Source organism: Hevea brasiliensis, chromosome 6 (assembly GCF_030052815.1).
Source record: "Hevea brasiliensis isolate MT/VB/25A 57/8 chromosome 6, ASM3005281v1, whole genome shotgun sequence".
Classification (NCBI taxonomy): domain Eukaryota; kingdom Viridiplantae; phylum Streptophyta; class Magnoliopsida; order Malpighiales; family Euphorbiaceae; genus Hevea; species Hevea brasiliensis.
Window position 1 is genome coordinate 3,969,446 of NC_079498.1, and position 17,333 is coordinate 3,986,778.

The 17,333-nt window shown below is 23.1% G+C and overlaps 2 protein-coding genes across 2 annotated transcripts; one reads left to right on the forward strand and one right to left on the reverse strand.

The window, feature by feature from the left end:
- The first annotated feature begins 768 nt into the window (after positions 1-768).
- On the forward strand, positions 769-1,599 carry LOC110651252 (uncharacterized). The gene has a single exon (XM_021806523.2). It carries the CDS (start codon positions 1,050-1,052, stop codon positions 1,458-1,460), a length of 411 nt encoding a protein of 136 aa, XP_021662215.2. The 5' UTR covers positions 769-1,049; the 3' UTR covers positions 1,461-1,599.
- A 1,501-nt stretch (positions 1,600-3,100) lies between these two features.
- On the reverse strand, positions 3,101-5,728 carry LOC110651251 (uncharacterized). Its single transcript, XM_021806522.2, has 3 exons — positions 5,563-5,728; positions 5,334-5,453; positions 3,101-3,444 (listed from the first exon to the last, which is right to left on the reverse strand). The coding sequence occupies exons 1-3, from the start codon at positions 5,581-5,583 to the stop codon at positions 3,328-3,330; spliced, it is 258 nt and encodes an 85-aa protein (XP_021662214.2). The 5' UTR covers positions 5,584-5,728; the 3' UTR covers positions 3,101-3,327.
- Between the last annotated feature and the right edge of the window lie 11,605 nt (positions 5,729-17,333).

The following is a 17,333-nucleotide window of genomic DNA, read 5'->3' on the forward strand; positions in this document are numbered from 1 at the left end:
GTGAAGCCCCAAAGATCCATTACAACTAGAACAAGATTCTTGTGTAATTTTTCTAGTGGGTTTATTTGGGTAGGTCTGTGAGGTCACTTTCACCCCCACACATACGCAAAAAGCATGATTTTAGTACCAATAGCGTGTGGGGAGAGGAGCATTGATTTCATCTCCAGCATGCTTACATGACCTTTGCTGGTCCTCTAAGCTAAGAAAAAAAAAACTCACCCATTTGTTTTAATTTGGGAGATTAAGCTTGTATTCAACGTTAATTAAACCCACGCGTGCATGTACTCAATACCCTTACTTGCATTTTAATACACATAATAGGACTATGATAGTATGATTTCCTACTCAAGCCCTCACCTGGGTTTATCAACTCTTTCTTCGCATGTGATGTAAATATAATCAACATGATATTGCCTCAACAGTTGAGGCACCAAACTAGAGAGAAACACTTCCACATACATATACATATTATATGAAGAAAATGGATTAAGTGAATCATGACCATTGAACACTTATGATCTGTATTTGCAGTCCCCACTCAAGTGTAATGAAAAGAAATGGGAACAGCAAACGACAACAGAGTGATATGAAATGACTTAAATTGCCCTTGGAACTTCTTCATCTGGTGAAAAACATAAACAGAATGGTTATTTTCTTTTTCATATGCTTCTCATGTAATGAGTTAAACATGAAAATTTCAAGTTGAAACCCAAATTTTAAAATAAACATTGTTTTGCAAGCTGCAGGCTTATTTACTGCTCGCAGGACTGGGAGCGGGATGAACTTGTTCCAATTACCAAGGAGGTTATCACTGTGGAAACCTTGGTAAGGGCAATTTGGGAAGACATAAAAAATTATGCAGGAAAAGGCAAAATCATTTTGTTCCCATCTATCAACTTTTCACCACCAAAAATTGAACACCAAGCAATGACCACTTACCAGGACCTTATAAATGCCAGCCCTAAGCACCCAACAAGTTTCATTCAGAACTACTACTACTACTACTACTTTAGCTTCAAGTCAAACCCTTGTATGCAAAGCAGCTAAACATGACTCCCAAGGCTTCTTTCTTTCTTTTCTCTGTTTTAGCACTTCTCTTTGCTGCAAGAGCTCAAGAGAGAGCTCCTCATGGCCTGGTTTTTGAGAGTCCAGTGGCTTTTTCACCCTCAGCAGTTGAATTTTTCCATCCAAAAACACAAGAACCCAACACAGAGAAACCCTGTGCAGGACCATCTGCTTGTTCACCATTGCCTCTCGCAGCTGAAGTGGAATATTCTCGAACTCAGGAAACCAAAGTATCATCATCCCAGAAAGGTGGGAGCCACCTAGGTGCCAGTAGCATTGCCGGCATTGTGCTCGGTTTGGCATTTGCAGTGCTTCTAGCAATGGCGGGTTTCTATGTATTCATCACACGTAAAGCTAATCTGAATCGAGACAACTCTGTTCAACCTGATGCTTGATGGGGTTACTACAGTAGGCTTGATGATTTTGACAGTTTTCCCCCCTATGGCTCCAGCTAGTCTGTCTTGCTAGTCATTCTCTTACATATAATCTAATGTGTTCTAATTTTCGATCTGGAATGTATCTATGGTTTCATTAGTGATTACTTGCTTCATATGATACAAATGACACATTATCAACTCTACAATTGAAGAAAGCAAATGAATTCTAATCAATGCAGACAGATGCAGGAAAGTAGATGTCCAGGTAACACAAAAGAATGTTAAACACCATCATAGGTTCAAGGTTAGCATTGGATCACTCAAGCTAATGTAGACGCCTAAAAGAAAGAAGCCTTGGAACATTTAAAAAGAAAAGGCAAACAGCTGTAGGTCTAGTAGTATGATAGTATGCACATTTATAACATTTATCTCATTATAACAATGAAAATGAAGTTATAAAATCACACTGTTCTAAGCTTATCCTATCTGAATCTCCAAATTCAATGTACCAGGTTATCAATGGAAATAAGCATACGAGAATAGCTTATTCAACAAACTAAAATACATTCTTTTCACATTAATTTATATTTAATTTACACATCACATTAATTTATATTTAATTTAGCATGTTTATTTGTCATGTAATTTTCCTTGGAGACATCGAAGATCCGTTTATGTAGCATTAGGAAGTAGAATTAGGAACTCATTGTCAAGTAAAAGTTTAGGTAATTCTGAATTATAAGACCTGCACACTAGATTTTAGGAAGGAAAGAAAGAACAGCCTTATGAAATGAACCTGAGTTTAAGACATAATCCTCTAAATAAACCTCAAAGCAATTAGCAATGTGGTCAAAAGCTATATTCTATTAACCAACATTTGTAAGAGCACCAGCTTTTAGACCCTATTCAGCAACAACTTTTAAGGTAGGGTCAAAACACTATCTTTCTTATTTATATTGTTTAGTGACATAATGTTTATACCGATGTTTAGAGGTTGAGGGAGTTTTTCATGAAACGTTCTCTCTCCAAACTTTTTAAAAGTTAAGGGAATGTTTTGAATAGAGTAAAAAATATGACACCACTATTTTTATATTCAACAACTAATTCAATAACTATTTTTATCGAATACTTTTGCTTTTAATCACTATACAAGCAGCTAATCATTAACAACAAATATATAACAGCTATCAGCTGATAAAACAGCCGACAGCTGCTAAAACAGTTAATATTGCCGAACAAACTCTTAATCATTGAATTCAAGGACACAACCTGAAGATCCCCAGCCAAAAACATGACATGTCAACTAGTTCTTCAGATTTGAACAAATGATGACAGTCAGTTAGATGAACTGCTATGAGACCAGATACAATGGAAGATGAACTCCTGAACATATATGATCTGTCACGAAAGTAGATCAAATTGACTTTCATAACAAAAGGGTTTACAATTCAGCTCAAGTACATGGCCTTTTTAAAAAGATGATAATAATAATAATAATAATAATACAACCCCAAGGTGTGTGGTATGCACTTTAAGGAATGAATAATCAAACTAATACCGAACAAGATAATAAAGGCTTTCACTTAGATTCTAGGGTACTATGGTTCCATTAATATTTACATTATCACAATGAACAAGAGTACAAGACAACAATGAGATAGACAAAGAAATTATGACTTCACGTATCTTATTTGGCATAATTCAAACTTCATAATATAAGGTTAAATGTTACTGAATCAAGGGACTGTTCCAGGACACCTGTCCCATAAAAATGATTTAGACAGTGTTAAGACATACAGCTATAGACATGCTATTGCATGTACAAATCTCACCAAAAATTGATAGAGATACCCATACATTTATCTTTAAAACTACAGCAAAATCTTTACTGCCTACGTGAATTAAGAGAAGCAACCACAGGTCCAAATGTTTCATCCACAGCTTTGTTCCACATAAGTTCAAACTGCGAGCAAAATTGCTTTCCAAATATGGCCTTTCTCAACTGGAATAAGTTCAAAGTTTAAATTATTAGCACTTCATGTCATGCACAGAAAAATGAGAAAGTTTAACTGCTCATTGCAATTTCATGATTGACAATGAAGTTCATGGCTTTCCAGTACCATTTCTAACACCGGTGATAAAGTTAATAATGGATTTATTAACTGCATGTATAAAATTGATAATGATTGATAATAAAGTTAATGGTTACCCAATACTGTCTCTAAAACTGACAGTGAAGACCTAAAACAAGCATGTATGAAGCAGAAACCACAAAAACACAACGAAAATACCAAAAGAAAAGGTCAAAAACATCTCTTAATCAACTGAGGAAAAATATCCACAAGGTTTTCTTAGTCTATGCAAAAATTATCTCTTTTCCTCTCGTAGTTAACAAACACAGAATGAAATTATCGTTTGAAGTTCTTTATTGGAGTTAATGAGTGGTTAATCTCTCTTTTTCAGTTTTTCTAACACCTTGTAAAGCATCGCAATGAGGTTTCATAACATGATTTCAAACATTTACTAGTGTTTCCTTTTCCCCTTTTCTTTTTCAAAATTGTTTTTTATCTATTCATGTTCTTTTTTTTTTTTTGGTCTCAAATTATATTGTTATTTCCACTCTTACACTTGCTAGAAAGCCACCCAAAACTCCATTTTCACTAACAGCCTAGACTTACCTTGCTCATTTTCATTTCAAAGTTCTGAAAATAATTAAAAGAAGAAAGTAAAAGGGCCCAAATTACTTAAAGGCAAATGATTTTGCCAGAGATGTTTGACTGTTCCCACAATCATCAGAATTCATATAAAGAGCATGAAGCAATGAAATTATTAAAAATACATGTAACTTATTTAAAAGATATTAGGATTCTGATCAAATTATTTTAAACATGTTGGATTCTGATCAAAATACAATGACTTCAAAAGATATTGAAGATGAGCATTTAGAGAGTGTTTGGTTTGACTTATAAGCAGTCAAACCTACTTATAAGTAGAAAGTTATAAGTGGATTAGTATTTGATTTGACTTATAAGTTAAAAAATCTAATTAAAATAAGTTAGAACTCTTACTTATGACTTATCTACTTATTTTAAAACTACTCTTTAACTAATTAAAAGACTATATTATCCCAATAATTTTTAAAAATATCAACATTATCCTTATTTTAACAACTACAACACTTAATTATATATCTTTTTTTTTTGTAATTTTAAACAATCAAAATACTTTTAAGCACCTTCTAATCAAACATTTAAGCTATTTAAAAGTTATTTTTAAGTAATTTTTAACAAACAATTAACTACTTATTTTTAATTTGACTCAAAAGTTAAAAATATATTTTAAGTAAGAAGTTAAACCAGTCCATGAAACAAATTGAACGGTACAAATCCAAAATCCAAATGATCAAAACAACAACCAAAATGCTTCTTAACTAAGCCACGTTCCAAAATAGAAAATTATAATTTTCTGCACAAACTTATCTCAAAAGGCATTGTTACGATAACTGATGCTATTTTGGACTTCGAAATTCAATACACCAATCTCTTTACAATCAAAAGTTGTATTATCGTCTCCCATTATTTATGTAAGGAGTAGTTGCTCAGCTTAGAGACTGATCCAACTAATTTCATACAAGACAATGCATGATAGCACGATTGATCAGCCAAAATGGGAAAAAAAAATTCACAATTTCATTCCCACGCACAAAAAAAAAATCTCCGAGAGAGTGAATAGGAGAAAAATTTTAAATTAAAAAAAATATGAAAAAGGAAATCAGAATGTACTAACAAAGATGTCCAAGGATTAGCTAGAAAATTGCAATAGACCAAATTCTAGGGTTTCAGGGGGAAAAGAACCATTATTCAGAAAAAGGGCAGATAATGGAAGTTGAACCTGAGATTGGGCATCGAATTGATTACAGTCAGCAGAAATAGACTCGTAGATGCGTTTCCTTTGCTCAAAAACAACAAAACCAACGAAAGCACTCCCCATAGCAGCACCGAGCAGACGCTCCTGCGAATGAAAATAAATAAATAAATAAAACTTTCATATAAACACAGACACGAATAACAGCCCATTTCAAGAACAAGAAAATTAAAATCTTATAAGAACAGGTGATTACTTGTGCCAGAATGCTAATCATAGTGCTGTACTGGTGATTGGACAACAGAGGTTGAATTGCAAAGAATGGAAGGGAAGAAGAGCAGTTGTTGAACCTTAGAGATGATAGATGATAGTTGTCGTCTAGGCTAACGCACAGTCCTCAATTGAACGGTACTACGTCGTAGGTAGACTGGCACTTCCAAAAGTTTTCAAAATTATAAATTTATCTAAAGACTTTAACAATTTTTTAAAAAAAATTACTCCCCCGGCCAATGATTTTTCAAAAAAATTGTTGTTTACACCCTAAAATTTTTTAAATTTAAAATTTTACCTACAAAATTAAGTATATTTTTTAAAACACTACTATTTATCACTCTAATATTTTTATTTCTATTGTAGCCTTTGCATTTATATGTTAATTTTATTTATATTTTTATATTATTTAATTTTTAAATTTTTTAATATTATATATTTTTATTTTAATCCCTATATTTTTATCAAAATTTCATTTTATTTCTTTTTAATATTTATTTTTGAGCCCCAAAAGACTAGTTTCTAGTTCTACCCTTAATCAGTTGGGGTGTATATAGTGTTTTGTCTTTTGAATGTTGGTTCGCATGAAGGAGCATCTTGCTGAGAAAGATGAGGCTTAACAAGAGGGTGAAACTGCTCTGCTACTGTCGTTACTGTGTGGTTAGAGCTTCCATCTATGGGTTTGATCTGGAGGTAGGGAGCGAATTGGGACGCCGACAATCAAGGTTTATTGTTTCCCATTGAACCACCTCTCTAGTCTGTTTTTGGGTTCCTTGGCCTGGCTTTTCTCGTGTGTGGCCTTTTTTCGAATGCCTACCTTGTGACCTTGCCATTGGATTGAGAATGGCTTTTTCGATGTTGCATGCCTCTGATTTGGGTGAGATGTGATTAAAGAGTTTGAGCGGCGCCGATGGATTGGCAACTGCATTTTACTGGGTTGTAGACCCAACTCGTTTGGGTTAGAGTTTGCTAGTTGAGTTGGGCCTATTGTATGGTGTTTATGTTAGTAGATTTAGGTCTTCACTCTTGGTCATGGGCATGTTATGGCTTTTAAGCCTTTTTGTATCTGGTTTCTAGCCCCTCCTTATCCAGTGAACCATTATTTTTTGGCAAAAAAAAAATTCATATATTAGGAAAGAAGGGAAGCATGTACAATAATCTTTTAAAGATTTATTAGCAACTTCTTGATGGAGGTTGATAAAGAAAGAAAATTTTTATGATTATGAACCTTTTTATTTTTATTATGGATAAAAGCTTTTAAATATATAATTTTCTTCTCTAGATTGACCACACATATAGAAAATAAAATCTTCTAAAAAGAAGAAAAAAGAGTCTAAAGTAGTCTATTATAAATACAAAAAACAATAGAAGAGTTTTATCTTAACCATTTATTTTATAATTTTGAATGTTGATCTAGAGAAAATAAGAATATCATCGATGTATTTGCAAAGAATAAGCATTAAATATTTTGTTCATAATCTTTGAAATTGATTGATGGGGCATTTTTAAGTCCAAATAGCATCACATTCCATTTGTAAATGGTACAATAAAAAAAATTTTTTATATATATCTTCTTATTATTTGGATTTGCCAATAGCCAGATTTCATATCGAATTTTGAAAATATTTGGGCCTCATAGAGTCTATTTAACAGATCTCTTTTATTAGGCAATGGATATCTGGGCCTTATTTAAAGGCTTATAATTGATGACTAGTTTAGGAACTCCTCTCCCTAATTCAACAGCATTTTCAACATAAAAAGTTAGACAGCTCCATGGGTTTTGACTTTTTCTAATAAGCTCTATATATTGTGTTTTAAGCCCCGTTTATTTTACGAAAAAAAATGTTTTTAAAAAACATTTTTAGTTTTTTTTTGTGTTTGGAGGCACTCAGAAAAATTTATCAGTAGAAAATATTTTCTGGGTCAAAGGAAAATTAAGTTATTTTTAAGGAAAATGACTTCTATTTTTTAAAAGATGAAGTTATTTTCTGTATTTTCAATTTTGAAAATCTTGTTAACATGTGAATATATTTATACATACGTGAAATAAATAAATATTATTAATTTAACATTACAACTAAACAACGAAAAATATTTTCATAAAAAATATTTTCCACATATAAGTCATTTTCTATAAAACAATCGGAGCTTTAATCTCTTAACAAGAATAATCGTAAAGAAACACACAAATGAAGTATCCAAATTATTGCTATTTTCTTTGATTTAATTGGAATCCATCAATAGCTCAATAATATATATATATATATATATATATATATATATATATATATTAAATTGGAAACTCAAATTCAATTCCCCTTCCTGTAATTAATTCGAATACATCAAATTTCTTCTCTCCAAGAATATTGGATAAATGCTTTTATAGTTAGATTATATTAATACTCTTGGATTATATTTTAATATTTATAATTTAATTTTAATATGATAAATATCATCACGTAGTGAAATAATAAAGATCAATGAAAAAAATAATAACTTTATTTAGAAGTTTATATATTGAGGGTTTAATACAAATTAAAGCCTCCTTAATCTTTCATTATCAAATTAATTAAACAAAAGCCAGTAATTATCATCACACTATAAGCAAAATAGCACCCAAGCGAGACTCAGAAACTCGTCAGAGGCAATTCTTATAGATTTGCAATTTGCAAATGAATCAGTAATGCCCAACTCGAGTGTTCTGTACATGGGGCATTATGCAACCAAGTAGGGTATCTGGTGAATCGAAAGGGAGAGAGGGAGAAAAAGAAACAGAGTAGTCTTAGCAGATGGGATGGTAAGAGATTGAGTATTTACGGATACTTAATTTGATCGAATTAATGAGATACAGATTTAAATTTTTAAATTTTATGTGTTGAGTATTCATTATTTAAATATGTTTATATAAATAATTCAGAGTAAATTTTAATTGAATTTAAATATAATAATTTTCATAAGTATTTTATTAATTGCTATCCCTGTCAGTGAGAAATTCAAATTGTTCAAATAATTACTGGATTACTCTCATCATTATAGGAAATTAGGAGCCAAGTTCAGCTTGATGTTCTCTTTGGAAAGGAATGTCCTAGAAAAATAGGGATGTGAGAAGAGATTTGCCCAAATATATATATATATATATATATATAAAGCAGACAGTTTTTTTTCTAGTGCTGTCACGTAAGATTTCACAACCTTCATATTTATGCCATGTGATAATATTTAAAGCAGTCAAATTTTTTCCTGAACTGTCACAAAAGATTATACAACCAATACATTTATGTTAAATGACAATATTAAATTGAATTTATTGCATTGCCACATATACTAATTATATTACTATATATTTATATATCAGATATATATATAAAGTAAGTAGATTTTCTTACTATTACCATGTAACATTCTAAATTTTAGTGCTGGCACGTGATATTTACTATATAAAAATTATTATATTTTATAATTATAATAATTAATGTAAGTAATTATTATTTTTTAAATTAAGTATTTAGTTTTATTTTTTATTTAATTATAATTTATTTTTAAATATTTTTACTATTACCATAATTTTTGTGGCTAACTAATTAAAAATAGTAGATATATTTTGAAATTTTATAAAATTTTCATTTAAGGATTCTTAAATTTTTTATTATTTCATTTAATTATAAAAATTTAAGAATTATATATCTTAAAATTAATAAAATAATTTAGAATTATACTATAAAAATTATCGCATGAAATTAAATAATTTATCCTCTCTCTTATTTTTATATATTTAATAAATTTTAATTTACCTTGATTTTATTTTATTTTAACACATATTTAATAAAAACATATTTTTAATTATATATTGAATGTTATATATATATATATATATATATATATATATATATATATATATATATATATATTATGAAAAAATGAAATAAGATTTTACTTTCATAGTAATAAAAAAAATTATGTTAATATTCAATTTTCATTATTTTTTTGATATTCTTTATAGTATAATTAATAAATAACTAATATCAGTATTAATTATATTATATTATTTTATTATTATTTAAAAAAATTATATACATACATACACACATATATATATATGTACACCTGCCCCCACTTAAAATTTTATTTTTTATTAATTAATTGTACAATTTTTTTAAATTATAATTAAGTTATTAATTTATTAATTATGCATATATAAATTATAAATTATTTAATTATTATACTTTAATACTATAATAAATAGCTATTATAATTATTGTTATTATTATAAATACCTAAAAAGTTTAATGTAATTAGAAAAAAAATTAAAAATTAATTGAACTAATTTATTAATTTTAGATTTTATGTGTTGAAATTTCATTTTCTAATAAATAATTGGTCTATATTTTTATAAAACAAATATTTATATATATAAAGCAACTGATTTTCCTCTTGTGCTGCCACATAGGATTTAAAAACCTTCATATTTATGTCACGTAACAACATTTAAAGCAGTCAAGTTTTCTCCTGAACCGCCACATAAGATTATAAAACTAATACATTTATGTCAAATGAAATAATTAAATTGAATTTATTGCATTGCCACATATACCAATTATATATATATATATATATATATATATATAAAGTAAGGAGGTTTTCTTTTACTATTACCATGTGGCATTCTAAATTTTAGTACTGACATATGGCATTTACTATATAAAAAATATTATATTTTACGATTATAATAATTAATGTAATTAATTATTATTTTTTATATAAAGTATTTAATTCTAATTTTCTTTTAAATATCTTTACTATTACTATTATTATCATAATTTTTATTGCTAACTAATTAAAAATAATAGATATATTTCAAAAAATTATAAATTTTCCATTTAAGGATTCTTAAATTTTTTATTATTCATTTAACTATAAAAATTTAAGAATTATATATTTTAAAATTAATAAAATAATTTAGAATTATACTATAAAAATTATCATATAGAGTTAATAATTTATCCTCTCTCTCTTTTTTATATATTTAATAAATTTTAATTTACCTTGATTTTATTTTATTTTAACACATATTTAATAAAAATATATATTTAATATATATTGAATGTTTTATATATATATATATATATATATATATCCACACTGCCCCACTTGAAGTTTTATTTTTTGTTAATTAATTGTATAATTTTTTTAAATTATGATTAAGCTATTAATTTCTTAATTATGCATATATAAGTTATAAATTATTTGATTATTACACTTTAATACTATAATAAATAGCTATTATTATTGTTGTTGTTATTATTATTATTATTATAGATACTTAAAAAGTTTGATTTAATTATATAAAAGAAAAATTAAGAATTAATTGAACTAATTTATTAATTTTACCTAAAAAAAATATATACTGATTTTATATATATTACATTTTCACTTTCTGATAAAAAATTGGTCCATATTTTTACAAAATAAATTCAAGATGAGGTAAGATTTTAAATCTATTATATTTATACCAACTGATAATTTTTAATTAAATTTATTTATTATTATTTTGCTATATTTCCTAAAAGTTATAATATACAATTGTTATATAATTTAATTTTCTAAATATATTCCTCTTATATATATATATATAGTAGGAATGTATTTATAGATAAATAACATGTAACACTTTTATTTTAAATATCTTTACTATTACCATTATTATCATAATTTTTATTGCTAACTAATTAAAAATAGCAAATATATTTTAAAAATTTATAAATTTCTCACTTAAAGATTTTTAATTTTTTTATTATTTCATTTAATTATAAAAATTTAAAGTTTGATTTAATTATATAAAAGAAAAATTAAGAATTAATTGAACTAATTTATTAATTTTACCTAAAAAAAATATATACTGATTTTATATGTATTACATTTTCACTTTCTGATAAAAAATTGGTCCATATTTTTACAAAATAAATTCAAGATGAGGTAAGATTTTAAATCTATTATATTTATACCAACTGATAATTTTTAATTAAATTTATTTATTATTATTTTGCTATATTTCCTAAAAGTTATAATATACAATTGTTATATAATTTAATTTTCTAAATATATTCCTCTTATATATATATATATATAGTAGGAATGTATTTATAGATAAATAACATGTAACACTTTTATTTTAAATATCTTTACTATTACCATTATTATCATAATTTTTATTGCTAACTAATTAAAAATAGCAAATATATTTTAAAAATTTATAAATTTCTCACTTAAAGATTTTTAAATTTTTTATTATTTCATTTAATTATAAAAATTTAAGAATTATACATATTAAAATTAATAAAATGATTTAGAATTATATTATAAAAATTATCACATAGAGTTAAATATTTTGTCTCCTATCACATATATTTAAATAATTTACCCTCTCTATATTTTTTATATATTTAATAAATTTTAATTTACTCTGATTTTATTTTACTTTAACACATATTTAATAAAAATATATTTTTAATTATACATTGAGTGTTATATATATAAAATAAATTATGAAAAAATGAAATAAAATTTTATTTTCATAGTAATGAAAAATAAGAAATTTATGTTAATATTCAATTTTTATTATTTTTTATATTCTTTATAGTATAATTAATAAATAACTAATATTAGTATTAATCATATTATATTATTTTATTATTGTTTAGAAATTATATATATATATATATATATATATGAAGTTTTATTTTTTATTAATTAATTACATAATTTCAATAATTATGATTAAATTATTAATTTCCTAATTATGCATATATGAATTATAAATTATTTAATTATTATACTTTAATATTATAATAAATAGCTATTATTATTGTTGTTGTTATTATTGTTATTATTATAAATACCTGAAAGGTTCAATTTAATTAAAGAAAAGGAAAAATTAATAATTAATTGAACTAATTTATTAATTTTACCTAATAAAAATATATATCAATTTTATATATATTGTATTTTCACTTTCTAATAAAAAAGTGGTTTATATTTTTATAAAACAAGTGATGTAATATTTAAATGTATTATATTTATACTTATTGATAATTTTTAATTAAATTTATTGATGACTATTTTTCTATATTTCTTAAAAGTTGTAGTATATAATTATTATATAATTTAATTTTTTAAATATAATACTTTTATATATATATAAAGTATGAATGTATTCAGAGAAAAATGACATGTAATACTTTTCTTAAAAAATTTATCACCTGTTACTTTTCTATAAATATTATCTTTTATATCAATTACTATTTAATTTTTTATTTATCTTTTAATTATCATTATTATTTTAAATACTATATTAAAATTTATGATTTAAATTATTATTTTTTAAATTTAATTTTTAAAAAATTAAGATATTCTGTAGTTAAATACAATATTTATAAATTATTTATATTATTATGTAAATGCTAATCATTATTTAATTTTTAATTCTTCTTTTAATTATTATTATTTTTTATAATAATACTTTAACATTTATTAGTTAAAATATTATTTTCTTTAAAATATGATTTTTAAAAAATTAAGGCATTTTATAATTAAATATAATATTTAAAAATTTTTTATATTATTTTTTTATAAATTTATTTATATAAAATATTATTTATCATAAGTTACGTTTAGTAATAATAATAATAATAATAATAATAATAATAATAATAATAATAAAGCAATTGATTGCAATTAATTTAAGAAATATTGACTATTAATTTATAATTTCATAATTAATCATAAATACTCTCCTTTTATATTAATTATTATTTAATTTTTTATTTTTCTTTTAATTATCATTATTATTTATAATATTATCTTATCATTTATGATTCAAATGATTATTTTTTAAAAAAATTAAAACATTTAGTAATTAAATGTAATATTTACAAATTATTTATATTATTTTATAAATACCAATTATTATTTTTTTATTTCTTTTATAATTATTATTATTACTTATAATATTACTTTAATATTTATGATTTAAATTATTATTTTTTTATTTTAATTTTTAAAAATTAAGATATTTTATGATTAAATATAATATTTAAAATTATTTATATTATTTTTTTATAAATTTATTTTTGTAAAAACATTATTTACCAAATGTTACCCTCTATAATAATAATAATAATAATAATAATAATAATAATAATAATAATAATAATAGATCATTGATGGTCATTAGTTTAAAAAAAATTAATCATTAATCTGTGATCTAACAATCAACTATCATATAATTCAATATTAAATTATTTCATATATTTAACAAATATTTTTATTACATTGTTATATTTTTTATTATAAAATCTTTATTAAAAAATTTGAGAGATAAAAGTATATACATAAAAGTTATAAAAATAAAATATAGAGATTTGACTTATTTATAATTAGTATATATTATTTTTTATATTAATAATTTAATAGTTTTTATTTTTTTAAAATTAATTATTATTATTATTATTATTATTATCATCATCATTATTATCGTCGTCATCATCATCATTATGGCCAACTTATGGCCATTTAATTGAAATGGCCAAGTAAATAAGAAACATTTTATTTTTAAAAAATTAAATTTAAATATTTTTTTCACTATTTTTCAATTCAATAATATTTAGTTATAAATTATTTTTTTATTTAAATGATTTTCATTTATTTATCAATATATAGTATCATATGAAATTTTTGATACACATTAAATACTATTAAAAATATTTTATTATTTCTGTCAAAGTTATTAGTTATCATTATCAAATTTTATTTATTTAAATATATCTAATTAATATTTATTTAATTATTAATTTTTTAAATTTTCTTATTTAATATTTCTTAAACTTTGAATATCTTATTTCATTATAATTATATATCGAATAAAATTATAATTAATATTTTTATTATCTATATTTTATTTATAATTAATTTTCATGAAAATTATTTTTAAATTTTAATTAAATATCTATATCTTAGTGCATAAATTATCGCTTAACTATATTTTTATATAAAAGTAGAATTTTAAAGATAAATTGTAAATATAATAACATTGAAAATTCAGCTACAAATAAAAATAATTAAGAATAATTAAAGTTACAATATTATAATCATGAAATCTGCATTTTAAAAAATCGTATGTATTTATAAAATTTATTTTAATAATATAAAATTATGACATTTTAAAATTATAACTTTTATGAAATGTATTTATTTTATATTACAAAATTTATGCAAAGTGATAACTATTTTTAGCAAATAATTATTTATAAAAGAATTGAGATTAATTAAAAAAAATTAATTTAGATGTAGTAATTTTGAAAATAATATAATAGAATGTTATTTTTAACTTATAATAATATTATGTATTTTTATTGTTACTGAAATTAAATAATTCAATTCATCATTGGCAATTTGATAATTTTTTATTATATTAATAACAAAAAATATTATATTTATACATTTTTTAAATAATATTATTTTCTCATTAATGTAATGTATTTTCTATAATTTATAAAAAATAAATATCGATTTACATAAATTACGAGATAAAATATAAAAATTTTATGAAATTTAAATTATTTTTTAAATAAAATGCTTTAATTACATTTTAAATAAAATAATCATGAAAATTACTTTTAATAAATGTATAAAAAGAATTAAATAGGTATTTTAATTAATTATAATATAAATTAATTAAAAATTTATTATTATGACAGATAAAAATTTGTTCAAACTAAATTAAAAAAGAGATAAATTTTAATTTAAAATTAATTTAGTAGTAATAATTTATTTTATTTAAAATATAATTAAAATTAAATTAAAAAAATAAAAATTATAAATTACCTATGCATAGCATGGGTATTATGCTAGTTGTATTTATTACTCAAATACCTCGTTCCAAATCAATGCGATACAATACTTCTCACTCCCTCACACATATAGAAAAAAATGAGTTGAATTTAAGTACATTCTAAATGTTAGTTTAAAGGAAGGAGATTTGCCTAAGTCATATATATGACTCAAATATTTGATCTCAAACCAATGTGGAATAACATAAATTAAATACTACAAAATAAATTTCTTAAAATGACAACATAAATTAGGGACTACAAAATAAATTTCCTAAAATTCAATATTATAAGAAGGTTTTATACCTCTCAATTGAATTATCTTTTCTTTTAATGGAAGTATTTTATTTTTATTTTTAAATATTATAAATGTATATCTTGAAAGTGTCAAGTCTTTATTTTTATTTTTAAAACTTCAAATAACAAAAATAACTATAATCTTTTAGTGAATATATAAGTTTTTGTCAAAAACAAAAAGGAATCCTAATAATTTGGTGAAGATAGAATGAGCAGAATTAGAAGAATCTGAAATTTCAACTTCAATTGGGCCATTTTAGTGATTGAGAATAAATAGATGGCAGGAAGTCTAATTTGTACAAAAGGGAAGATAAGAAAAGTGTTGTATTTGGATAAATTTCAACAACTGGATTGAGAATAAATAGATGGTAGGAAGTCTAATTTGTGTAAAAGGGAAGATAAGAAAGTGTTGTAATTGGATAAATTTTAACAATTGTCTTTGAATTTATATGACTGTAATATTATAGTTTAACTTTATAATATAATATAAAACCCCTCAACTTTCAAATTTTAGCATAATCAAATCTCTCTAATTTTCAATTGTTGATTTTCCTGTTAGATGTTAACACGAACAGGTCCAGCGTGACTTTTAATCAACATTTATCTCTCATCTTTTATACAAAGTGTAAAATTATTCTTTCTACACATTAACAATTATTTTATCTATAAAGAGAATAGGAAATCAATTTATATATGGAGAGAGGAAAAAACAATGCTGACTAAACGCCACGCTGAAACTATCCATATTAGCGTTTAACTGAAAACTGGTAATTGGAGATTAAAGGAATTTTATTGTGTAAAATTTAAAAGTTGAAAATGTTTTATATTACATGTTTAAGTTGAAAGGTTATGATATTACAATTATATAAGTTAATGGATGGCTATTAAAATATATTTGTTGTAATTAGGATCACAATAGATCATGTGTTTTCAAGTATTTTGCTTCATACAAAATTAATATTTTTCATAAAAATATTTTTTATTATTTAATTATAATATTAAATTAATAGTATATCTTTTTATCTTATGTATATATAAAAATACTATCACATTTTAATAAGATTATTATAGTTTATAAAATGGAAAATAATTTTTTATTTTTTTTAAAAATGATTAAATTTTTCTTTTGATTAGAAAATATTTTTTTACCTATTTTTTTAAATGCCTTAACTACTAAAAAAAATGCCAAAAAAAAATTCCTTAAAACAAATAGAGCTTTAATTTGATTGAATTTTATTAGTTGGATTTGAATTTAATAAATAATACTGTGCTGAGTTTGATTTTAGGTATTAGTATCCATTATTGTTTATATAAATAATTAATTAAATATGAAATATATATTTTATAATAATATTTATAAATTTGTATATATTATATTATAAATAAATATACTTTAAATATTTTATATAAATAAAATTTTAAAATATAAATAATTAATTAAAACATATAAAACTAATTGAGTTTGGATAGTTTATGGTAAATTTAATTGAATTTAAGATGAGTTTAAATATTAAAAATATTAATTAATTTCAAATTTAGATAGAGTATTTTTACTAATCGTCATCTTTATTTCTAA

Coding starts and splice junctions, on each gene's coding strand:
- LOC110651252 (XM_021806523.2), top strand. CDS start 1,050: ATGACTCCCAAGGCTTCTTTCTTTCTTTTCTCTGTTTTAGCACTTCTC.
- LOC110651251 (XM_021806522.2), bottom strand. CDS start 5,583: ATGATTAGCATTCTGGCACAA. Junction 5,454..5,562: donor TGATTAGCATTCTGGCACAA/GTAATCACCTGT, acceptor TTTCATTCGCAG/GAGCGTCTGCTCGGTGCTGC. Junction 3,445..5,333: donor AATTCGATGCCCAATCTCAG/GTTCAACTTCCA, acceptor AACTTATTCCAG/TTGAGAAAGGCCATATTTGG.